Source organism: Canis lupus, chromosome 14 (assembly GCF_048164855.1).
Source record: "Canis lupus baileyi chromosome 14, mCanLup2.hap1, whole genome shotgun sequence".
NCBI lineage: Eukaryota > Metazoa > Chordata > Mammalia > Carnivora > Canidae > Canis > Canis lupus.
Genome location: NC_132851.1, coordinates 3,584,166 through 3,611,281, shown reverse-complemented (window position 1 = coordinate 3,611,281; position 27,116 = coordinate 3,584,166). Strand labels below are relative to the sequence as shown.

Below are 27,116 nucleotides of genomic sequence, written 5' to 3'. Positions count from 1 at the left end.
TCCTTAGTTCACATAAGCTCTGGGTAGACTGTTACAATCCAGATGCAGATGTATATGTTAAAACTCTTATGACAAAACCAGTTATTATGTGTACAGTGAAGCCAGTTTTCAGATTTTAATGCTTCCTTTTTTTCTTTCTACTCTTGTCATATGCGCCATGCTTGAAAAACATCTTTTAAAAACCACATTTTCACATCTTAAGAACACAAAAAAGTGTCAGATACTTTTTTCCCCTTTTGCAGTCTTAGAACTTCAAAAACAGCCAAAAGGAAGTTTTATAAAATACGTAAAAATATGTGCTGAGAGCTGAGGTTTTATATGCCAAGAGTTAGACTGTAGTGAATTTTTACTGCAGTTAATATTAACTCCTAGGAAAAGAAAGCTTGCTGGAGACCCAGGCCCACTCTGTCATGGGAGGTATCACAACACTTTCTGGAAGATTATTCTTACATGTATGAGAACCAACTTATCCACTGTTGGGTTATCCAGAGTCCCCAACACCCTGTGCTTCTTTTCCTTCTTAATAAAGGCCTTTTGGCTATTTCACAGCTCATTAGCACCTCTACCAGAAGGTAGGTGGTGACAGGGAGGAGAGGTGAAACTAAAATCAGTAAATTTTACTGCTCGTTAGCAGCTGTTGTAAAAGATGTGGGACAAAGGGTTTGAAGCCATCATCATCCTCAGGATTATCAACAAGCACTTCTGAAGTGCTCCCGTGCAAGGTAGTAGTAAGCGTACATAGGCATATCACTGTTTTTCTAATTATTAAATCACATGGTTTTTCTAATTATTAATATTTCATTTCTCTAAGTTTTGCTTAATTATGTGAAATAATTAAAAGCTGTGTGGGGCATGAACACAAGGAACTCACCTGTTTTTGCACTCCACTGAGTTGCTGAACCTTGATGACGAGTGAAGCAGTCCGACCCTTGTACTGGATAGTCCTAATAAATGTCCCTGCATGGTCCACGCTGAAGGGCTCTGACCAGCGCCAATTGCCCCAACCTTCAATACAGATGTGTAACAGCTGGAGAGAAAAACAATAATCGTCATAATGCCAAAAGTGCCAACAAAAATCTAGTCCTAAAATGAAAGTCTCATTGCTGGAAAACCTTCCTATTTGTAATATTTAGCATCTGTTTTCTTTCTAACCTGCATTATTCATCCACTTCCAGCTTATTCAACCAAGCTAAGAATAGCAAATATGTCACAGAGAGTCAATGTGGTTTTCCAGATCACATTTTAAACCTTCTTAAAAATAATTGTCCTATCAAATGGTAAAAGGCCTGCTGAACATTTGAGAAAAGACCATTTCATTCATCTGGAGGACAAGAAGGTTGAAATGTGAGATCAAAGAACATTGGTCTTGGCTGATAGTTTAATCCTTCTTATGGTGAGTCAGTAATTAAAGCAAAATTTCATTTGTGGCATTATTTTTGACCCTAAATTGCCATTCCTTATTTTTTCTGTTGATAATGAACGAAATAGCCCTTTGAGGATGCAGTTCATTCAATATATTCTCTTTATGAGATCACATATATCATATATATATCATATATTAGATATATATTATCATATATCATATATTAGAACTACCTTCAACATTTTGAATGTATGAGAAAATGTCTTTGTTCTATCTTTTGCTAGCAGGAGCATGTATTTAACATTTACCAAATGAGCCTCCTGACTCCTGATTCACATTCATGTTTATTCACACAGTATTGCCACTTTTGGTAATATTCAGATTTCTTTCATGATCATCAAATGTTTTCTCTTTCTACTCCTACTTATGAAATGCAGCTAAGAAAATCAGTTTAACTGAACAAGTATTCCAAAACAACATAATAATTCCTGCTTATTTAGGATAGATGTTTAAATGAAAATAAATAGTATTCTATACAATTAGTAAGAATAAGAAAATAAAACTGACATTTTAGGAAAAATATTTATATAATATACAAAATCACCATTTTCCTTGATATCATATATAATTTTTTAAAAGAATTAACCAAAGGCTAATCATATGAAACATTTTTCCCAATTAACAGAAACTATAAAAACACTGTACACAAGAGCTATCATAATAGGCCCTTAAAATAAATACATTAAGAATATACATGGGAATTATCATAATAAAAAAAGCCTTTTGATGGAAAGATCATTTTTCAGGTTTAGCATTAGAAAGAGCCTTTAGAAAGTGCCTAAATTAAAACATTTCACTAGTCATCACAATATGATTTTGATGGAAAGTTAAGGGTTTTTTTTGTTTTGTTTTAAAATACCTTATCAAAATTTTTTTTAAAACCTCCTTAAAAACAACAACAACAACAAAAAAAACAACAAACCAAAAAACCTCCTAACTCATCTTCCTGCTTTTCATATGGCCCCATTCTAGTTCTTCCTCCATGCAATTGCCAGTGACCCTGTGAAATCAAAAAGCTACCATTCAGATGATTTCTAGAAAAGAAAGCTAATAGCTAAAAAAAAAATAAAAAATAAAAAATAAATAAAAGGAAAATAATTCTGGACAGCAAATACCTTTAGGGAAAATTTGGTATTATATATGCTCCACAACATAAAAGTACCAGAGTTATCTTTGATCTTTAAATATTAGTTACAGAGAAAAATAAAAAGAAAAGTAATAGTGGTGTTTGGAACCATTTCAGTTTTTTTGTAGCAGCAACTGGGAATAAAGCTCAGGGCACACACAAAACTAAAAGAAACAAGAAAATTGTTTTCTTTGGAGAGACTAGTAGCTGGAAATGACAAAAAAATAATGAGGCAAGGTACTTAAGGTCAAGCTTGGCTATACTTTTCCTGAAAGTTCCACAGCTTCTAAAGAAAGGTTTAATGTACACAATGTAATTTTAATTGAGGAGCGTTCACATTTGCATATGAGCTCAGTTTTAGGTAGCTGCTCACTCTGTGTACACAGCTTTAACTGACAATGTCACCAAAGAATATGCTGTCAGGTTTCACTTGGCAGCTATTTGTTCTCAAAGTGTTGGCATAGATATTTTCTTTGAATTATGAAAATCCAGATACATCTGGATTTAGTTCACACAGAAAAGTTGGGTGGGAGAAAAACATTACACTTCTTCCCCATATGCATCACCAGTAGAATATCTGTAATGTTCGGCTACTGTTCAAAGCATCTAAATAGCAATTTTTAAATATATATATATATACATATATATATATAAATAAATGTATATACATACATATATGGGAAAAATTTATTAGGAAAGGAATTGCATTCCTAAGAGAGAAAATCTACAGACTGGAACTGAGATGGTCCAGCACTGCTTCGCTCCTCCTTCCCACAGCATGACTGACTCAGGTACCAGACACTAGCGCCGATACTCATGGACCGCAACTGAGTATGAGAGTTCTATTCTGTTGAACCAAATGATAAAATTTCACTGCTACACGTACCAAACAGTCCCCATTTAAAAACAAATGCTCCTATATGTATTTTTATTTCTATACTGAAGGAACTATAAGATCAGGCATAACAATTTGAAATTCATGTCATACTACTTGATCCTCATGCAATTTCTTTCTGTTATTCATCCATATAATTTTTTTTCATCCATATAATTTTTCACTCAGTTACTATAAGGGAGCTGATATGCTAGCCACTATGGGGGAAGGGAGGAGGAAGAGCTGTGTTTTCTGTCTTGCAAGGAGCTTATTATCTTACAGGGATGCACCAATAAATAACAAGAGGGCTAGGAGGGGTGCAACATGGCACAGGAGTCTAGAGAAAGGAGGGCTAGCTAGGCTGCTATGATTGGGACAGCTTCATGAAAGCAGCTGGGGCTTAGAGGTACCGCAGGATTTCCTCTGGCAAAGAGGACGTTTCCTTTCTGGGCTTATGGGGACAATGGACAACATGAGATGTGAAAGCCAGAAGGTATGCCGAAGGCAAAGTTAATAGTCTTGAATGGCTGGAGAAAAGGGAACAGGACAAACCAGAGTGAGGGATAAAGTCAGACAGAGAGACCTAGACTGTGGCTGGCTCTGATTTACTAAGTGAGAAATTTGTGCTTGAAGAATCAGCAGGTGGCCACTGAAGCCCTCTGTATAGGACAGCAATGTGTGGAAAGGAGGGGAAGGGTGGAGTGTGGAGGTAGCAGGGCAACTGCAACAGTCTGGAGGAGACGCAAGGTGGGCCAGAAACTTGAGGACATAGGAGAGATGAAGCAATGGCCTCAGCCAAAAAATTGCTCTTCTGTGTTGCCTGGAGCCCATGGTATTTTTATGTTCTCTTATCAACTTGGAGATATTCTTGCCCCTTTTACCTATTAATTTCCCCTTACTGACTTACTTCCTCTATCATCTTTTCTATTCAGGCATTTCATTCTTTATGGCCTACTTTGTTAAGTGTCTAATACTTTCCACTGGGGGAAAGAGTCAAAATAGGAACCACTCGTGTTTGAACTTCTCAATGGGAACTGAAACTAAGCAATAAGGCAAGTTGCATAGCAGCCACACTTGTTGGAAGGTCTCAAGGGGCTACAGATTCTTTTTTTCCAGCAGCCCCACTAGTGCTATGCCGGCAGCCAGACTAAATTCACAGTTTTTCCACTGAAGATCTCAAATGGGAGCATATAAAGCTCTCATTTTTTTTTCAATACAAAATAAAAGTTAAAACTGAATTATGGATCAAGGGGCTGGGGTCAGCTCTCAGGACCACCCACAGTCACCTCCAAAGGGAGAATTCCTGAATCAGTTATGGAAGAAAGAAAAACAAGATGAAATCTAGGGAAACAGGGTACACCAAGGAAGAGAAAGAAAAGAGGATGGCCAAGTTTTTAAAATTGTATTTTAAATATGAATGAAGGTACCAGATACTTGTCTGTGAACTTTATTTTACTACTCATTTTAAAACTGTTATCAGGATGATTTCTAGCGGTAACTTGGACTTCTTGATGCAGGGTATTTTGGAAGAAAAAAGAGAAAGGGAAGGAAAGCTTTCCAAACCAATCACCCTGGAGGTGGTATAATAATAGAGGCCCCTCTGTCATCACACAAGTGCTGGGGGTAGTTTGCTCTTCCTCAAAATGGGTGTAGGAAGAGGTTTGTAGGTTTTCCCTCATGACTAAATTCAATGAAGGCCACAAATACTGTGCAATCAGCCTAAAACAATCCTTTATGAAAAAGGGAACCCTGGCACACTCACAAAACGTCTGTTAGAATGAAAATTGTAGCTGGAGGCTAGTCCTTGTCAAAAATCTGTTTTAGACATTGACTCATCAATCCTACACAGGAATTTATCATAAGGCAATAATTATACATATGTGTAAGTTTTACCTAGATGTAAGCTTATTCCAGCATCATCATAATAATAAAAATTAGGCACTGCTAGGAAATTGATCTGATAAAATACTGTAAAAACAATAAAAGGTATCATTTGTTAGACACCTACTATGTGCTGAGCGCTAGTCTAAGTGCTTTTTATAGATTTTATCACTGATTCCTTAAAATGTTCTTAGGAAGTAAGTACTTTTGTTCCATTTTACAGATGAAAAAGCAAACTGAGTCACAGAGAGGCCAGGCGAGCTTCTCAGGGCCACAGTGATGGGAAGACAAGGGATAAGATTTGAACTTCAGTATGCTTACAGAGAGTAAGTGGTGCTGACTCAGGTGTGCCTAACCATACTGACATTGTAGAATCCTCTCAAGCTATTGAAAAAAACAATCACAGCATGAAAAAACATTAAGAATATTACTTAGCAATAGATTAATGGCAAAAAAAAAGCACATTACCAAAAGATAACATGCAGTACACATTCCATTTTTGTAAAATGAAGAAAAAGTATATAGGGGAGAAAAATGGCTAGAAATATGCTAGAATGTTAAGAGTTTTTATCTTGGGGTGTTGGGGTTGTATGTTTTAAGTATTCCTTTGTGTATATGTTTTGTGTGCTTTTATGTAATTTCCAAATTTCATACCATAAATATGTATTATTTTGCAATCAGATAAACATTACTATTATTAAAAAGAAAAATATCTAATAGAAAGCATACAGAGTCTGCATTTTAAGGGAAAAGAAATGACACATTTCTATTTTAATAACTCAAATTCAGCTTCCTGAATGAAGCCTCCCTATCTTTCCTAGTCGGTATCACAGTTTTCCCATTTGCACCTGCTGGCACTTTGCTAAAAGGTGACATGATGGTCCATTCATTGCTGCAGCATCCAAGCTTCTCTCAGAGGGTCTGGTTTGCTCTGTTACTTATTCACATGATCCTTGGAGAAGTTTAATTTAATTATTTGAGCTTTTTTCCCTAGAGCAATACATTTTTTTTTCCAATTTAGCAAATATTTTTAGGATCTACAGCTATTAAATATTTACTATAAGCCAACAGCCTATGCTACACATGGTTGCTATAGAGATGAACAAGACACATGACTGGCACTGAAAATTCTCACAATAGAGTGGAAGAAACAGATATTTAACAAGAAAAATTATGCTCTAATATTTTATGAGAGGAAGGAAAAAAAATTGTTATAGGACCCCAGACGTATTCTGCTTGGGGAATTAAAAGACTGTCCAGAGAACATATTTAGAACCCAAAGAAATAACATGAAAAAAAAAACATGCTGAAATAAGAGTAAATAAAATATATATATTACTGTTGTTTCTGATAAACACAAGCAGGTGACAGCCTAACTTGGAGTGGTTCTTTCTGCACAAAATTAATGTCTACAAAGCACACTGACTGCATTACAAACAAGGACAAGTCCTAAAAGTAGCAAGCTATAGCTTCAAATAATTTGTGCAAACAACTTCTTGTCTTATTTCTTGTTAATGTGATTTGGAAAATAACTTTATAGTATGAACTCAGCAGCTTACATTCCTCTAATAGCTTTGATCCCAACCCAAATGGAGCCACTGAATTTTGATCCGTGAAAGGAAAGAGTCATAAAAATCATTGTTTTAGGAGGCCAGATCTCCCTCTTGCACAGTCAGAGACATGTGTAGGTTATTGGGGATGAGACATGAGGGCTGGGAAGAGGACTTGCCCACAAGAGAATGGTATGGAAAAGGATGCTAAAGAGGCAGTGAACTCTTAGCAGCTGCTACTTCCCCTTAGGGCATCAGTCATCAGTAAACACCCAGGATTGAAGCATTGCAGGCAGAGAGAGAAAGTAACTGAGCTTCATAGACTGTTTGACGTCCTGCTCTTCACTATCTCCCTGGTCTTTCTACATCTGTACAGAGAGAGTAACTCCCAGGGAAAAACCGAATGTGGCAGTACTCTGCTGTATTTTATCAGAGGTCATCACAAGACAAACATTACAGAGGAAGAGTCAGGAACAACAAAACCAGCTGTGAACAAGGGGAACTGCAGTTTTTCATAAATTGTGATAATTTAGGGTATCAGAGATGCGGGAAAAGATGGAGGAGAAGCTGTCCCCTCTGTACAGTTGAGAAAGATTAGGACATGCCAGCTAGAAAATGGAAAGTGAGCCAGGAATTGACTGTCATTCTGCCACAGGGCAGGATGAGAGCAACAGTCTTTTTTTTTTTTTTTTTTTTTTTTAATTTTTATTTATTTATGATAGTCACACAGAGAGAGAGAGAGAGAGGCAGAGACACAGGCAGAGGGAGAAACAGGCTCCATGCACCGGGAGCCCGACGTGGGATTCGATCCAGGGTCTCCCGGATCGCGCCCTGGGCCAAAGGCAGGCGCCAAACCGCTGCGCCACCCAGGGATCCCGAGAGCAACAGTCTAATCATTCCTCAAGTGGTAACAGGGTTTAACCAAGGACAGTCCATATACTCTAATCACTAATAAACTAAAATAAGCCATGTGACCTCTGAAAAAATACTATAAAGCAAAGGGAAGAGAATATCATCTCAAAAAGTGAGGGGAAGAGACCAGTTCTCATGAATACTCTCTTGCAGAATTCAGGAAAAGAATAACAGGAAAGTTTTGGTTTTCTTTAAACTGAGCAAAAATACATGACTTCTGTAAAACTGTAGAAAACCATTGAGAAGAAAGAACAGTCTGGCATAAATAGAAAACAGCCTGAGGTTAAAATAAATACGTGATGTAAAAAGGTAATTAGATAAAACAATAAGTGCAGGAAAAACTAAAAAATGCATTTGCAGAATACTGATTTACACTGACGGAAGTAGCTCAAGTATGAATAACTGCTATAGAAAAAAATTGAAAGTCTTTAAAGTTAAAGACAAATATATAAAGAAATAGGACATGGGATGCCTGGGTGGCTCAGGGGTTAAGCGTCTGCCTTTGGCTCAGGGTGTGATCCTGGAGTCCTGGGATCGAGTCCCACATTGGGCTCCCTGCATGGAGCTTGTTTCTCCCTCTGTCTATGTTTCTGCCTCTTTCTCTGTGTCTCTCATAAGTAAATAGATAAAATCTTAAAAAGAAAAAAAAATAGGACAAAAAGTGTCACAGGTATGAGAGAAAAACAAGATATACACAATTAATATAAAAAATGATTCTATATATCTTCTATGTATAAGGCTCTACAGCTTTAAAACAGTGCATTGTGTCCTTCCATCTATAGTCTTCAGTAAATTATTTGAATTTCCATGGGTAAATGTCACACATTTCTAGCAAACATTAAGGCTGAATCTGTTTCAACATATCTATAATCAAATCACAGAATCTTTCTAAAATTAGAAAAGATTTATATTTTATAAGTAATTAAACAGAAATCCAAATTCAAAAATTTATTTATGGTTTTTCCCTGTTTGGGCATCAATCTCTGTTTAAAAATTATATATGTAGAGAAAAAGAAGTTAAAAAAGAAGTGAGAGTAGAATGAATAATTGTGGTACTTCTGACTTATATACTGTCTACAAAACAATAAGATTCTTAATGTGTATTCTTTGCTAAAAAATTATCTAAATCTGGGACGCCTGGGTGACTCAGTAGTCAAGCGTCCACCTTCGGCTCAGGGTGTGATCCAGGTCTGGAAATCAAGCCCCATATCACCATTAGCTCTTTGAGGAGTCTGCTTCTCCCTCTGCCTGTGTATGTGCCTCTCTCTCTGTGTCTCACATGAATAAATAAAATCTTTTAAAAAATTATCTCAATCTAAATTATCTAAATTAGTGAAAAATAATACACTTCAAAAAATTTTTGCAAGAAGATATGAGCAAATTCCCTCATATTTTAAAAACATAATTTTATGCATAATTTTTGGGACATATTAATCATAAAATCAGATATAAAGGCACATAGTAAAAACAGTATAAAATGACATACCGATTTTGAAAAGATCATTTTAGCATTACACACATACATTGTTTTCATGTTTCTAAAGGGTGTAGACTTCCCTCTATTTAAATGATAGGTGACTGAGAAAACATGATACTGCCTTAAGTCCAGAATTGTGTGAGTCTTTGAGATGGTTCACCCTGATAACTGCCACAAAGGGTTAAAAAGTAAAAATTCAGAAAAATGTATATGTATATGTATGTGTGAGTACAGAAAAGTATGGTTTGTCCATAAAATATGAAATAATCCGTATTTTCTTTTAAGCTAATTAAATAAAATAATAATTTCAATTGCTTAATTGAGTTGCAGTCAGAGCCAGGAGATTTTGGTGCTGTGTAGACACATTATTTTGACAGAATGATAGCTGATGGTTGCCACATTCTTAGTTGGACCCAGCTCTTCAGTGGGAGAGAAAAGAGCATGTTGGATAGAAATAATAAAGACGAATTTAGGGGAGCTGAAAAATGGAAACCAATAAGATAAGACACTAGAGATACTGTTTAATAGTCACTCAGGTTTGGGAAAATATTTTGAGTTTGTGAGCCAAACTGTTTTGTTTGTTTGAAAATCAATTTTGACTAAGTACAAATATAAATAATAGAGAAACCCAACCTAAAAAAACTTTCTTTCAAATTGTTCTCAAATGTAACATTCACCACTCAGCAAAATTCACTTTTTAAAAAAATTTTTTTCTCAAAATTCACTTTAATGTAAAATAGAAGACATTCAAACACGTGTCCTAAGAGAGGATAAAACAGCTTTAAGCAATCTTTGTTTTTAGTCATCATGGCAATTTAGACAATTATAATTGTTATCTCTAATTTTTAATTAGAAAAAAAGAAGTCAACAGATGGATATAAAAGAAATCCAAAATTTTTATAGTTATTTATTTTCATTTAACTAAACTGCCTTGCCATACTAAGAAAACATTTTTGTAAAGGTTAAATAAAGTATTTCATGGCAACCGCTGCTTCTCAGTGCCTGTATAACAAGAAACATGAGCCAAAGTTGTGCAAGTTGGTTTTCTTTCCCAGTAAGGGAATGTGGTATCTAAGACCTTGTCCTAACTCATTTTATCCCCAAGTGTAAGTCAAGCAAGTCAAATATGAACTAATGCCTGAAGGGAAGTCCCTGACTCCAAAAGTATGGATTATTTCACATTTATCTTAAAATCTGCTCTCAGAGTTCTTAAAATTCACTAACTTGGCAAGTCAGGAATTATCATGAGAAATGAAATAATTTCATAACTATGAAGTCATCCAACATTCCATGCATCTGACACTCATTGGGCTTGGCCATGTCTTGGGCATTATTCTGACCTTTAGATAATAAGCTCTTCAATATCCTGTTCAGTATGGAAATAATTAAAAAGTGCCACAGTATAATAGGTATGCCATTGTCTTTAACAGAGTTAATGCTTTTGTTACAGATTCGTGCTAATAGATTATGATTAGAGACAATTACATTATGTATACTGAAATCTTTATAACATTCTTAATCAGTATTTCCCATTACTTAAAAATGGCAAAATACCACGCTTTAATGGTCCAGCTGCATTCCCTTTCTTCAAGTACTCTGTATGAAAACTCATATTTAAAACTAGTTTAGTAAAGGACCTTTATGTTTAGACATCAAGAATTCACATTTCCAGAGCATAGGATTGTGAAAAGCCTTAGAGTGTCTTGTAAAAAGCTTAAGGAATCTTCGGTACGTTTTTCTCCAAAGCTGTATTTCAATATCTAAAATTTATTGCTAGAGGAGGGACAGAGATACCATTAGCAGCACCAGCAGTCATTCCTCTGGGTGCTTCACAGCTGAAATAATCCTCAGTTGTTCTTTTTCATGCAGGCTTGTAGAAAGCTCCAGAAATCCACTCTGGGACTGAATAAAGTGCCCTATCATGGTCCCATCTTTGCCATTTCTGGTGAAAGACTTTAAAAGTCTTAACTATATCATACTGGAAATCATTTTTAAAAAGAAACTTTGAAAAATACAGGAAAAAGAAAACTTAGCCCCAAACCTCTGCCTCTCATTTAGAATGAATGTATTTCCCCACAGAAAATGAAGAAATTCCAAATATGCTCTAGCTACTAGATACTTAATGACCAAAATTTGGGATTAAAATCCTTGCTAGATGGTCCCAAGAAGTGTTTACCTCACTGTTGATTTTAGCTTTCTTAATGTCAGCAATAGTAAAGAGAAGCTTGTTACTGCCACTGGGGAGCAAAAGCATACAATCCTTCCTCCCCACATGGAATTGCTGGTTGCAGACAGCTGTGCCCTTCACAACAAAGGTGATATTGGACTTTCATGGTTAGAGAAAGAAATACTGGGTGGCAAAGTTAACTTGAAATGATTTACTTTAAATCGGTAATATTTGGTAACTATACAATGTACTTTTAGTTTATGACAAACAAGAATTTTTCACAGTTAAATTGGGAAGAGTTGGGGTGCCTAGCTGGCTCAGTCGGTAAAGCATGCAACTCTTCATCTCAGGGTCATGAGTTCGAGCCCTATGTGTAGTGTAGAGCTTACTTAAACAAAAAATTAAAAAAGAATAAATTGGGTAGAGTTAGAAATGCATGTGGACCTGAAAGAAGCTCTCATTTGGAGAATACTGTGAATCCCCTCTGCAGTGATCTCCTAGTTTTGTCAAAGTTTTCATGAGAGGCCACTGGGAGGTTACAGCGGAGGGGTTGTAGGATACGGGGAGCTACTCTTAATTAAAAGCCCAAGTTCACTGGCAGTATACAGAAGCACACATTTTGAGATTAGAGGACCTCTTTTTGTGTGTCTGTACACTACACACAAAATATCCAATTGGATGTAAAAAAAGTTTATGATTTTCATATCGTTAAAATAACTAAGCTTTTAAGTCTATGTTCCTGAGAGATGTCAGAAGCGTTATGAGTAAGTAATGAAACATTTATTTCTTTAGTGAACATTTACCAAATGCCTAATATGAGCAGGCTACAGGATTAGATATTGTGGAAAATTCCTTTTTTGAAAAGCCTCCTGCTCTTTTTTCTTTCTTTTTACTTTCAGCAAATATCCACTACTACCTCATCTCCATTCATATTCATCCCCATTCTCTCTCTCCAATCTCAAAATCAGAGGAGGCTTTTGTGAGAAGTTGCAAATGGCCACAAGTTCTCTCAGCAAGAGGTAATACCTGGCCTACCCCTGTCACTTGCTCTGCCTAACAGAACGTGGCGGAAGATGCTGTGTGAGCTCTGAACTTGGGCTCAACAGGCTGTGCAATTTCTGCTTGCTTTCCTGTCTGGGCTTGTCTGCTGCGCCGGTCACATGAAGAGAAGCAAGAGTACCTTGGCTGACAGCCGGCCAAATACCACATGTGCAAGTGAGGCCATCTTGGACCACAAGTGAGCCACACAGACACTGGCAGAAGAACCTCCTGGGGTCATCTAGGTTTCTGACCAACAGATTCATGAGCTAATACACCTTTTTAAACTCCTAAGTTTTGGGGTGCTCTGCTAAACAGCAATAGATATCTGACATAAGCCTCCTCCAGTCCAGGGTCAATCCTTCTACCTATGATCTGGAGTCCTTCCTCTTCCCATCTTCTAAGACTTTATGCCATTAATCATTTTTCTTCTCTTCTGCATATCAGCCTCTGCTATTTATTTCTTCCACACAGGACATGCCTAAGTTTCCTCCACTTAAAACCCTTTCTTGATCCTGCAGCTTTCTCTAGTTAACACATAGTCAAGATTAAAAAAAAAATCATGCTGATTCCCTCACCTTCTGTTCATTTTCAACCCACTTCAATTTGGCTTCTATCCATATTTGAACCATTAATGACCTCTCAACTGCCTAGTACTCTCTTCAGTTCTTGTCTCAATCTCCCTGCTGCATCTGATAATTCTGTTCCACTAGAGACTCTTTTCTTGGTTTTTAGAACACTGTATGTCCTAATTTTTCTCATACCTTTTATCCCCTTTTCAATAGATCCCATTCCTCAGCCTAACCTCTAAATTCTACTATTATTCCTTATCACTGCCAAGATCGTTCCAGTGATCCTTGTTTTCTGCTATTTGTGCCTTTCTGTAGGCCTCTCCCACGCTGAATAGGGCTAGTCTGTGTAACCACTGGGATATATCACGGAAATGACAATGAATGACTTCTGAGCTTAGGTCATAAAAGACCCTACGGCTTCTGTCTTGTTCTATTTTGGGTCACTCGATCTGGGGGAAGCCAGTGGCTATGTCATGAGAATACTCCACCAACTCTATGGAGAGATCCTTGTAGCAAAGAGCCAAGGCCTTCAGCCAACAGCCATGTGAGTGAGCCATTTTGGAAATGGATCCTCCAGCCCAGTCAAGCCTTTAGATGACTACAGTTCCAGTTGATGTCTTGACTGCGACCTTCTAGGAGATTCTGAACCACAACAACCCAGTTCAACCACTCCCAAAATTCTTGGCTAATGAAATGGAGATTTAAAAAAAAATTGTTTGTTGTTTTATCTGCTCAGGCTTTCGGGTGATTTATTAAGCAGCAATATGTAACTAATAAAGATTTTGTTATCTCTAAGTGGGGTGCTATTATAACAAAAGCCTAAAAATGCAAGGGGCTTTGGAGCAGGCAAGTGGGCAGAATCCAGAGGCCTTGAGAAGAGTGTTGGGTACCTAAGGTGTTTCAAAGATATTTTTAATAGTTATTTGATGGCCTTAGAGGAGGCTGTCAGTTACGATGTGAGGAAAATGTTGCTGGACGATGGAGGAAAGGGGATCCTTGCTATGTAGTGGCAGGATTTAGCAACACCACAAGCTAGAGTGATATGGAAAGTAGAAACGTGCCTAATTAACTCTGTGATCTAGCTAAGGAGATTTCCGGGCAGTGTTGAGGGACCTCCTGGCTTCTATCTGCTGCTTATATTAAAGTCTGAGAGGGGTTGGCAGAAACTTAAGGAAGAACTGTCAAAGAGGAGCCAGGATTTGCTAGTTTTGAACATTTCTAGCCTTCCAGATGGCAAATGATGCTAAAACCAAGAAATGGTTTCTAGGTAAAGATCAAATCCAGGACACAGCCAGGAAAGCTGGTTTAGGGATGAAGCTGGTTTAGGGATGTGGCTGTAAAATCCTTTGTTCGGATCTCAGAGAGATCTAAACTGGTGTCTTAGCAAACTGTGCAAACCACGGGGCTTCTAACACTCTCAGCAGTGTCAGCAAACCCCAATGCAGAGAAGGAATTATCCTGAAGAGATGAGTGATTTTGTCTATTGTAGCAAACCTCAATAAGATTGACAAGAGCCCCACAAAGTTGTTTAAAGAATTATATCAGCAGAAACACTGCCAATTTAGACTGAAGGAGACGAAGACAGTACAAAGTGGTAAAGAGGCCTGTGATCCTTCACAATTCTACTGACAGAAAGCAGGCTGAGAAAACTATGAAGTGCAAACAAAGGACACTTTTCATGAAAAAGGATGGATGACTCAGAGGCTTGAGCCGAGAATCCAAAGCAAGGAGCCATGGACAATTATTCCTGAGCAGCAGTATGGATGATTACTAATAGAGAAACTTCTGACATTTATCTGGTTGGATATAAACTTTTCATGGACCAGTAACTCTGACAGGTCTCCCTTTCTCTCCTTTTATGAGTGGAGTGTCTATAGTAGTCATCCTCTGCTTATACCACTGCTGTACATTGTTCTACTGCAATAGGTAACCAAAAAAGTCCTCTTTTCTTTGGACTGCCTCTTTGGGCATTCTGATTTAGTCCCACTGCTCCCAAGGCACTGATGATAGACCCAATTTTTACCTCTTAGGCCAGACTATTTCTTTTGATATTCTGACACTTTCATTCAACTTGCCTACATACAAGTTGCCTGCACTTGGCATGGGCACTTAGATGTCTAGTTAAGAAAGGGAAAAGGGAAGGAAAGGAACCTTTGGTTACAGAGAGCCGAGTTCCTCACTAGCCTTTCATAAATGTTATCGCAGGGGACAGTCACAAAAATCTCTTGATTTAAAAAAAACAAAAAACAAACTTGATTTTGCAGAAGACAAAGCTGATGCTCCAAGGAATTAAAACACTTTTCCAATCTTACATAGCCAACAAACCTTAGGAGTGAAATCCAGGCATTTATGGCTTCAAATCTGTGTGTTTTTTCTAATATAACATTCTTTCTGTCCTCCCAAGAAACCCAAAACTCAATGTGCCCAAACCAGATTTTACAATCACCCTGTTGTGCTCTCATATCCTACTCCATCCTCTGTTCCCGAAACATTGTCTTTTTACCCGTTCCCTGTCTTGGACCAACAGCAGCACTGCCAACTCATCCCTGAGTCTGAAACCCCAGAGACAAACTAGGCCCTTCTCCTTCATGACCAGTAACCAAATCCTGGTGATTGTAACCCCCAGATAGCTTCTAGACAGATCACTTTCAGTGTAAACCTTCTCTTAGCACTTTAAAGATTTTGCTCCATTGACTTCTAGCTTCCCTGATATCCAAAGAGAAGTTCATAGTTATTCAAATGGTTTCCCCTACAGTTTTCCCTCCAGTTAATCCTGAAGATTTTCTCTTTCTCTTTGGTTTGAGTAGTTTCATCTTGAGGTGCCTGAGTGTGAGTTTCTTTGAGATGTCTGTTTGGAGTTTTCTGAGCTTCCTTCCTGGGTCTGTAAATTTCTATCTTTTTACAAAACTTGGGAAGTTTTTTTGAGCTTATTTAATGTTTTTGGCCCCATTTTCTCATTCTCTTCTCATTCTTGGATTGCAATTACTCATATATTAGACCTTTTGAAATTGTCCCACAGGTCCCTGCAGTTCAATTCATTTTATTGAGTCTTTTTTTTTCTCTCTCTCTCCTTCAGACTGGATGATTTCTATGATCTATCTTCAAGTTTACTGGCTTTTTTTCTTCTGTCATGTTGTATTATATTTCTATCATGGAATGACAAATTGCCACAAATTTAGCAGCTTAAAGGAGTACAGGTTTACCATCACTCTGTCTGTGGGTCATGAGTCCAAACAGGGAAGAATCCACTTCCAAGCGCACTCAGTTTGTGGGCAGAATTTTTTCCCCTGTGACTATAGGATGAGGGCTCTCTCTGACTGACTAGTGACTGGGACTGGCAGCCACCTGCAGGTCCTGGAGGCTTCCCACAGCTCTCTGCCCCATGGTCTTCTTTGCAGGCAGTCACAATAAGATAGTTTGCTTCTTCACAGTCAGCAGGAGCATATGTATCTCTCTCCTCACAAAAGGGTCCAGTCCCTCTTTTAGGGCTTTAATCTGACTCAATTAGGTCCACAAAATATTCTCCCTTTTGATTAATTAAAAATCAACTAATTTGAGACCTTAATTACATCTGTAAAGTGCCTTTCCCTTTGTTATAGTTGCTTTAAAGGCTATGCCTGGTCATTCTAACCTCTAGGTCATTTTAGCATTGGCATCTGTTAATTATCTTTCTCTTGAAATTGAACTACTTTTTTTTTGAGATTCTTGAGATTTGTTGAATAATTTTGGTTTATATTATGGGCACTGTAAATGTTTTGCTGTGGAGACTGGATTTTCTTATAATTGCTCTGGAGTGTTAATGTTTTTGATTTAATAAGTAATCAATTTGTTTAGACTCAAACTGAAAACTCTCACACATCTGAGTGGCGGCTCAGATTAGTTCAGATCTTAAAGCCCTGGGTACAGGCTGCATCCGGTTTTCCACACACACATATGGTTCTGTAGTCAGTAGACAGTTGGGCCAAATTATTTTCACATTTTCTGGTTTCCCCATGTCCAACGTTTTCTCCTCACTTTCTAGCAGCCTTGGTGACCAGAGCTCTTTCCCCTGGCACCTTAGGCCAGGAAAACAATGGGCTACCCCAGCACTGAAACAACTGCAATTACCATCAAGGCACAGCCACGAAAAATGGGGAATTCTCTCTGCAGATCACTTGCTCAAAGTTCTGATTCCCCTCCAAAATCTGCCTGCCCTTTGTTCAGTCTCCAGAAGTAGTTCGTTTGTGTTTTGTTCAGAATTTATAGCTGTTATTCACAGAAGGATGAGTTTGCTAGGCATTTACACCAAGCGATGACTTCTCCTCTGTCTTGGCCCAGGGACTATCACCTCTGTCACTCCTGGGCTCTGCAGCACAGTCCACACTACTCCCTGTTTGCATTCTCGATCTCCCACAGACTGTCTTTTCAACTACACCACAGAGATCTTTCCAGGACGCAACTGTGATCCTGTGACCCCTCTACTTAAAGCCATTCCACAGGTAAAAGTATGCCCGTCACATACAGGTGTATCTCCCCAAATGGGCTGCCAGGCTCTATAGAACATACTTCCTCTTAATAGTGATGTGCTGGAGCTGGCTCATACTCATTCCTGAACATTCAGGAATTTTGTGAGCTGGTTGTTTGAGATCGCTGGTAGCTTGAGATCAGCCATGATGAGAGTATTCACACCATTGAAATTTGCCAGCCCGACATATCAGGGCTTCTTTGTCACCAGCAAAGAGCCAGTTTACCAACACACATCTTTTCAGCAGGACACACAATTTTTATGCCTGAGTTATTCTGAACAAAATCTGAATTCCCTTGAACATGACATGCTATATATATCTCCAAATCCCTGGTTCTGCCTCATGGGCTTCCTCCACTACTGTTCCCTGGACCAACCTCTATTTATCCTTCAAACCTAGCCTCTGTGGAAAGCCAGCTTTGACCTCTTCAAGTATGCAGTTTATCCTGCCTTGGTGTTACCAGTGGCTCAAGACAGCATTACAGCTGCTTCACACAGCACACAAGAGGTATCACTTACTTTCCCATCTTGGAGTTTCCCACATGTACTCTGTACTGCAGTCAAATGGGTCAAGTTGTCCTACCATGCCATGTTGTGTCATGCCTCTGCAGCTCTCATACATGTTGGTTCCTTTGTCTGGAACACCACCACCAGCAGCCTCACTTCACTGGTCTAACTCTTATTTAAATACTCATATGTAGAATATAAGAAATAGTGAAAGGGACTATAAGGAAAAGGAGGGAAACTGAGTGGGGAAAAATTGGAGGAAGACAAATCATGAGACACTCCTGATGCTGGGAAACAAACAAAGGGTTATGGAAGGGGAAGAGAGCGGGGGGATGGGGTAACTGGGTGACCGGCATTGAGGAGGGCACTTGATGGGCACTGTTATACTATATGTTGGCAAACTGAATTTAAATAAAAAATAAGAAGAATGAAATACAATTCAATACAAATATCCCTTCTACCAGCAAGCCTTGGCAGATTCTCATTCTCATGCTAGATCTGGAAACATTTTCTTTGAGTGCCCATCAAGACCTCATCCACATCCAGAAGCAGCGGACTGTACTTCCTGATTTTCTCACTTTTCTTTCTTATGGTTAGTATTTTAATTCAGTTACCTGTCATTTCCCCCTGTATTGAATTACTGCAATAATGTCCTGATAGATACTGATCATGTCTATGAAAATCTGTTTACTTTTCTGACCCCCTTATTAGATAGTAAGTTCTTTACAAAAAATGAATATATTTAATTACACACAAGAGGTCACAATAAATTAACATTTATGGATTAAAACTGAATGGGAGGTTGGGAGACTAAATTGGCTAGAGGGAAATAATGGCAGACAGGTGGGCTTGTGAGTGACCTAGTCAGGCCTTGGGTGCCAGATGATTTGGATATTTAATAGATGATGGGGAGGCTATAAAGATTTTTGGACAGGAAATTGTAATAATTAAGACATTATTCAGGGAAGTTACTTGAGGTATAGTCTTCAAGATAGACTAGAGTGGGGCAAAGCTGAAACTAAGAATATTTAAGAGAAAACTTGCAATTGTCATGAGAAGATAACCATGTCAAGATAACCATTACTGATAAATCACTGCACTTGTCACTCTTCTGGTCAGTGTTTGAATTCCTTTTAGTCTGTGTATACATTTTTTCGGGGTTTTTACTTAATTTCTTTCTGCTTTAATAATCTATATGCCATATTTTAAAGAGTTGAGATCTATATAAAAACATAATGAAGTGGAAAAATATCACCTTAACCTACCACTCAAATGCAACCACTGGCAACATTCTGACATATCTCCTTCCAGCATTTTCTATGCATTTGTTCTTATATTGCTAAGGTCATATTATATATGTAGAATTTTATATTCTGTTTTCTGACCAATAGGATATGGTAGCACTTCCTCTTTCTATGTCAAAATGGAAGGTCTGATAATTGTTTATTATTCAGCTGTGTTAGATTTTACTCACCTATAGCTTTAAAAGTGAACATTTTGGTTTTTGATTTTTGATACTATAAATAAAATTGTGATAAATATTTTTAACATATACACTTTTGCTTTAACTTGGAATTCCTCCTGAGAGCTTACTAGTAGAGGATTTACTGAGTCAAAGGCTTTGACCATTTTAATAGCTTCTATGCTTCTTATGAAATTGTTTTCTAGAAAGGAAGTATTAATTCCATTTGCATCTTCTAAACAAACTTTAATATGCATGCCATGTGCCACATAATAGCAGAGGCAAACACCTGAAAAATTAATCACTTTAAACAGTTTTGCCAACATAGAATATTTCCTTGTCTCCCTAAGTCTTTTAAATTTTTAAAACTGTGTGACAATAAGGAATGTGTTCTTTATGATATGTATATATATTATATAAATGGATATAGAAAGAGTGAAGTGAATGAGAATTACAGTTTAGTTAATGAAATTAACTACTGGCTGGACTTACTATAAGATAGGTAGATACTCAAAACCTTTTATGTCCCTTTAGACAAGGGGAAGATGATCAGATCTCACTTTAAAATATTTCTATATACAGTGAAATGGGGAATTTTCTATCTATACAGGCCCAGAAAATGTAAAATAAATGTATTTTACTGTTACGTGGTGAGTACAGGTTGATTATATGTGATAGATTTAAACTATTAACCTGTCACTTCTTAATTTCTGAAACATTTTGCCAACTTTTCAAGTGACAAAAATACTACTTAGGTCACAGCAAAACAACTGAATATCAAGCCTTTAGTCTATTGAGTTTTGTCAACCCAGGGGCTTAAAACACGACACGGCAAACTATAGTTTGTGGGCCAAATGTGGTGCATGGCCTATTTTTGTACAGCCTGTGAGCTAAAAATAGTTTTTACATTTTAAAATGGTCAAAAAAAAATAGAAGAAAAGGATTTCGTGATGTGTGAAAATTACTGAAATTCAAATTCCATAGTCTATAAATAAAGTTTTATTGGAACACAGCCACACTTTCATAAGCTGCTTTTGTGCAGAGAGGAATAGCTAGGAGAGAGACAGAAAGGCCCTGAAAGCCTAAAATATTGACTATGTGGCACTACAAAGTTTGCCAACCTCTGCCTTGGAGTAATATATGATTTTCTATTTTCTTCACTAAATCTGACTACTTTAATAATGAGTATGTCCCAGATGCTCTGCTGCTCTTCAAAATTCTTACCTTGTTTCATTTTGCATTTTAAAATACTTGTCATTTTTCATGAGCTTATGAAACTTTCTATTATGTCTATTTTGGAGTAATATTTTATTATTTTCTATAGCTCTGTCCAGAGCCCATTTTCACCTTGCTAGATGGTTTGATTACTGAAGTTAAGTCACTGGTAGTTGGAATTCTGCAATTCTAAAAAATGTATAATCTATAAATTGTGCATGTTTTGAGCATAAAGGTGAATGTAATTCCTTACATACAAGGTAGAGACATTCCTATGTCAAGTTTCATTAGCCAACAGTATTCTGTATTAACCAATAGACGAAGTCAACTTGATCAACCTCAACACAAATCCTACTAGTTGATGGAAGTGTCCTTATATTCAGTTTGGCTTCATTAAACAAAATCTTCCTTGACTCCACGCTGCACATACTGCCCGTATTCTGGGGAAAGATTCCATAAACTTACACTTACGGTCCTTAGATTCAACTTCATGCAATGAGAAGCATTTTTTGAAGACCAGTCTCTTGCTGGTTATTGTTCTTGCCCAATTTGATTTGAAGTCTACTGAACTGGGATATTTAACGGTCCTTGGTGGTGGCATATATGATTGTGCAGCTGAATATGTTAAACTATTCCCTAGGAATTCGTTTTGTTCTTCCTTTGTTTGTTTAGGCAAGCAAGTCTTGTGGGATATCCAGCATTTTAAGTGCTTCTGCCTCAGAGCATGTGTTAGGAACTATAAGGAGAGTTTACAACTTTTCAATTTTAAAATCAGCTTTGGATTTCTGGAATTGGTTGTATCCATGTTTCTTCCCATCCTGTTGGGACTTACTGTTGTTAGCAACCTCCTGTGTGTTCTAAGATATGCTGACCTCTTTGAAACCTTTCCAGCTGTCATTGCTACTTTCTTGATCTCTGCAATATAAGCTACATTGTTTAGTGGAGTTAAGTTCTATGAACTCTAGAAATCCTCCCTGAGACTATGAATTGAGTAACACCCAAGGTAGCATAAACATGCAGACACAAATGTTCCTAAAACCAAGCCTGCTGGGCAACCCAGGATATGAGTGGAGTCTGGAAAAAGCAACAGTTTGCTCACTTGCAAGTCTATGACTACCTCCAGGTGCAGTTTGAAGCTAAGTGGCTAGTTTTCCTGATCCTCGGATGTAAACCTTTCATTAGAACACAACAGAATTTGCCATTGTGGATGTAAAGATTCCATGAAGGCCCTCTGGGCCCATTAAGGCTTCTGGCTTCAGAGGGCCCTAAAACATACTTCCTTCAACCTATGGAGTTTTGTAAAGAGACATCAATTCCTTTTTTTTTTTTTTTTTAAACAAAGTTGATCTAAGTTTTAGCCTGAAGATTATTATGACTACAGCTCATTAAAATTTGTATTCAGAGAATACAATTTTCCTCTTTAAGAGGAAAAGTTTTAATAGATATCTGTCTTGTGTCCAGTTTGTCATAAAAAGGTTATTATTTTTGGTAATAACATTAAGACTTTGCAAGGGATTTACTTGGACTAAGAATCCCACATTGGTCTAGCTTTATTTTTTTATTTTTTTATTTTTTATTGGTCTAGCTTTAAATGTGGAGTGTTAGACTAGTGATTCTCAGCCTATGCCTTGCAATTTCACAGCTTGGTTATTCTAATTCTATATTTACTTTATAATACCCATGAATTATGTGGCTCAAACCTAGAAGAGCTGTAGAAATAACACTCTATCGAGAAGAAAAGATACAGGATTCGGTCTCAACTCTATGACCATCTCAGCTTAACATTTCCATTTGTCTCCTGATTTATAACATGCCTAACAAGTAACACAAACCACACATAGATAATGTGAAAACAAAACTAGTAACAAATACAAGATATTGAAAACATGCGAAAAATAAAATATGAAGGTGTAGTGCTGGCAGTGGTCAACTGTGGTTCTTTCCTGTTTCTTTCCTTCCCACCCAGACACCGCATGCCCGTAACATGAAGACTCTAGGTCCTCCCCAGCCCTGAACCAGCTGCTCTGTGATCACCCTTCTCTTCCTGGCTCCAGTGTCTGGGAATCTTGGGGGTGACCAAGGGCCATGTGGGTCTGTGCATCTTAGAGTGACTGGAAGGGGAGCTAAGCCTCTTGTATTTTGCTTTCTGTGGGGGAAGGCCTGAGCCTGTGCAGGTGTGGGTGTGGGGGCTGCAGGCGCAGGTCAGGGCGACCTGTGGCTGTGCCTTCAGAGAGGTTTCTCCTGTTAGTAGCAGCTCACTGCTGACCATGAAAACTTTTGAACACTGAAAAGGCTATACAACAATATTAACACGGGTTGTCTCTGAGTGGTGGCGATTATGGGAGTTCTGTTTTTAAAAATTTTTTGTCACATGTCTGTATGTTTTCACTTCTGCAATTAATAAGAAAACAAATCCTAAAGAGATTTTGAAAAAAACAAACTGGCCTTTAACTATGTTACGAGGGGCAAACAACTAAGCCACTTAAGAACGTGGAGATTTCTCGAGAGAGACATTAGAAAACAAGGGAATGTCATTCTCTCTAAAAAGATGAGTACAAAATTATTTCATCTGAGAAATTTTTCTAAAAAGTTTCATTAAGAAAGGATTTATGTGGTTTTAATGTCCTATCAGGTTAACTAGAATTAAATAAATATTCTTAAATAAGGATGTACTGTGTCTACCTTTTCAAATTTTATACTGGCAGCGTGGCAGTATGATGAAAAAGCAAGCCAGAACTCAGAATCTAGCCGGGGGGTGGGGGGTGGGGTGGGGGTGGGTGGGTGGGGGCAGGGGAAGCAAGAGGGACCCTGAGGGCATAGCATATTCTGAAGCTGGTCTATAGACCAGATGGGAAAACTTGCTCTCTAATCTAATGGCTTTCTTTTAATCACAAGCAGTAGTTTCCTTATTACTCAGAGTTTTAAAAATACATTATTCCTGAGATGACTTCCTAGGATTTCTTTTACTCATTTAAGACCACATCTTTGTATTTAATTCATCCTCATATTATCCCTACAGGGCACATCCCTCTAATTATTCCCATCTAAAGTGACAGGAAAATGGAATTATACTACTTGGAAAACAGACATCCTTTGGTATGCCTTTTCTCAGTGACTCCTTGGTCACGGATTGTGAGCTGTCCTTGGAGGGCAAGGACTGTGACTTCCCTGTCTTTGCATGTCAGGACCTAGGACATGCCAGGTGCACAGTATGTACACAATAAAAATCTGAACGAATGTATAAATAATAATAGCCAACACATAATGCTTATAGTACTTCGAGCACTATTCTAGTGCCATCATACATAGTAACTCAGTTAGAACCTATAAAATGGGTCCTATCATTATCCCTGTTTTACAGATGTGAGAACTGAAGCCAGAGAGCAAAGGAGGGTTATAGAGACAGGATCAAAGCCTATGAACCTTGGCTCTACAGTCCAGCCTCATAATCACCACACCGTGCTGCCTCCTCAGCACCTGTGCTAAACAGGAGACTGCTCCCTTCCAAGAGAGCATGATTGCCCTATGCTCCCATCTCTAAATGTTTCTGGGTTTCTGTCAGAGGCAGCTATGCTGTGTGGTTCCCTGGGAGACTTAAAAAGGGAAATTAGACACAGGCACACAAATGCAGAATAAATGAATCCCCAACCTTAACAATTGCTGTGTTTGTAAGGCTGTTTCTCAAATACCTGTGGGGATTTGTGAGAGCGCCAGCTGTACTGGTGACTATGGAGACTCGCCAGTAGAATATTTTCATCAGTGTCCACCTGGCCAAACCGCAGTGTCTCCTGTGTGTCATTACAGATCACAAAATGGCTGAAGACCAACTCCTCTACTTCAGGGCATTTGTTCTGAAAGAAAAAGAATACGAAAGCCAACGTGCATCAGATTAATTGCAAGATGTTTGGCAGCTGTCTGCCCAGTGGCGATTGTTACAACACAGAAACACTAAAAGATCGGTTGTCATTAGCTCTGGTATACAAAGTATTCTATACTTCCAGGATAAGCACAAAAAATACCTTAAAGAGATCTTAAATGTTCCAAAAATATGTTTTGATTTATACTCCTGCAAAATAAATCATACACACAGAAGAGTGAAAAAACAATGAGATCCCTCAAACTTTTAACATTTTAAAACGAATTAACATGCTACAAAGAATGCTGTACTGAGTAGTGCACGTTTTTTGAGCAGAGTACTGGAGGCTAGAATTACCATGTTCCTGGCCTTCTAAACTCGACAATCAAGACCAATTACCAAAGCCACAGTTTGTACCCTACAGAAAGTAAGGACCATTTAGGTAATACATCCCCAGATCCCTTAAGGGGGAGGGTGGATATGTGTGTGTGTGTAAATCTGTTCAGGGAGAGATGTAAATAAAACCATAACTTTCCTCTATTGTTAAGAGGCCGAACACACAAAACAGACTAGCTCTGGAGTCCATGTAAGCTAAGTCGCAATTTTCAAGAGAGATAATGTTAGTTGAAAAACGGTTGTTAGTGTCTGTGTCAGCTAACAGTCATCAATCAGCTCGTGTCTTCTATTAATCTGCTGAGCTTCAACAAGGTAGTACATGTTCCTGTGTTGAGAGATCCCTTCTCAACTGTGTGGTGTCTCCTTTGGTTGCTGTTATATCAAACACTGGCAAAGTGATAGAGCATTTCTGTGCTTCCTCTTCCACCACTCTGCTTAGCTTACAGCTTAAAAAATAAACATACTTTAGGTAAATGAAAAGGAGAGTTAAATAGATGCTCAAGTTGAGAATACAAGAAAAAAAAATCTTAATTAGCCAATTGGTTTGCAGACATGGGAGGTAACAGCAACTCCGACTTCTCCAGGAGGCCTCCAGTTCCTGGTCAGGGAGCTAAATGTCACAATGCCACTCAGTCACTTGCCATTTTCCCAAGGGGAAGGAGAATAAAAGGGGACATGTTACTCACAAGCATAGTGATTTAATAAGAGGCCTGAAGCCAAGGAGTCTAGGGATGAAAGTCCCTGGAATCCAGGCCAGACCAAGACCCGACCTGGAATCTCATCCAGAACAGGTGTCTTCGGGGACAGAATCCATTGCCAGTCAGGCACAAAGTCCCTTAAGTGGGTGGGCAGTGCCTTCTGGCTGCAGTTGATGGAGAGGCCCCGAAACACCTCATTCTCCCAGATCCCCTTGGGGACTTCGCACTCTGTCACCCATCCATTCCCACCAACTTCCCTATTCTCATGGAGCGGAACCTTTCCTGACCGCCAAACTAATCACAAGAGAAGAAAGAGTCTTGGGTTAAAGAGAGACCAAAGCGATTCTAACCAACAGTGATCTGTTGTCTACCGTACTCTATGCTGTGGCTTTTAATCATGAGCTATGATTTCAAATCTTGACTGCCAGTGGGGTGTAAGTGCCCTTGATCTGACCCCTGTGCAGCCTGTGAGCCACTGTCCTTTGCCTGCTACGCCCCAGCTCGGTGAGCTCTTGCCTGCTCCTCCAACACCACACGGGCCCCCTTTCAAGTCATTCAACACATCAAACTCCTTCCTGCCTCAGTGCCTTTTCCTGGCTTGGATCTCTTTTCCTTCACACTTGACTGATTAGCTTCTTCCTTCTTCTGTGTGGCCTTCTGGGAGCACCCCCCAGACCAAGTCGTGTCTCTCTGTTTTATGCTCACATCACACTCCACAATTTCACTTTCCCCACTGGGACTAAGGAATTATTTGTTTGATTCTGGGCTCACTCTTGTCTCCATCATTAGAGTCCCCCTGCTCAAGGGGGGACTGTGTTATTTACAGCTTTATCTCCAGTACTCAGCATAGTGCCTGACACAGAGGGACTTGATAAACACTTAGGAAACAAATATATGAGTAAATGTAAATTTTTAAAATTATAAATGAATACATGTTCAAAGTAGAAACATTAGGAAATATAGAAAGTATGGATTTCTTTTAAGTTTCTCATTTTATACTCAAATAACTGCTATTGATGTTTTGGTGGATTTTCTTCTAGCAACATTTCTCTTCAGAGTGTCCTGTCTGTTACATTTCCAGCTTATTCTATCTAATCCTATCTTATATGTCTTACATTTAAAGGGTTATAAACCTTTAATCAAACTGGAGTCCCAGTGTATAATTATTTTGATGAGATTTTTCCATTTAGCATTATATAATCAACATAAAACTACTCTTCTTAGAAACATTTTTCTCTCCTTTAGGTCCAAGAGTACAAACATGAAGAAAGGGATATGATTCTAAACTCCCACTTAGTTAGATGTCTTGGGATTGAAATTCAGTTTTCACAATGAACTGGGATCACTCTTCTGGTAACACAGAGGTTAAGTTACCAGATGAGGCTTGAGTAGGACAAGAAAATCATATTCCTTTCCTCATCTCAAAAAACTGACCTTTAATAAATGATGAGTGTTTTA

General features: G+C 38.1%; 1 protein-coding gene across 13 annotated transcripts in view; it reads right to left on the bottom strand.

Annotated features, from left to right (window-relative positions):
- The window catches only part of VPS13B (vacuolar protein sorting 13 homolog B), a 733,948-nt gene that overhangs the window by 60,443 nt on the left and 646,389 nt on the right, over positions 1–27,116 (bottom strand). For all 13 annotated transcript variants that reach the window (XM_072773981.1, XM_072773974.1, XM_072773970.1 and 10 more), the window contains 2 exons: positions 24,398–24,559; positions 872–1,027 (listed from right to left, as the gene is read on the bottom strand). In XM_072773981.1, the coding sequence (XP_072630082.1) occupies positions 872–1,027; positions 24,398–24,559 (318 nt within the window). The remainder of the gene's footprint in view (positions 1–871; positions 1,028–24,397; positions 24,560–27,116) is intronic.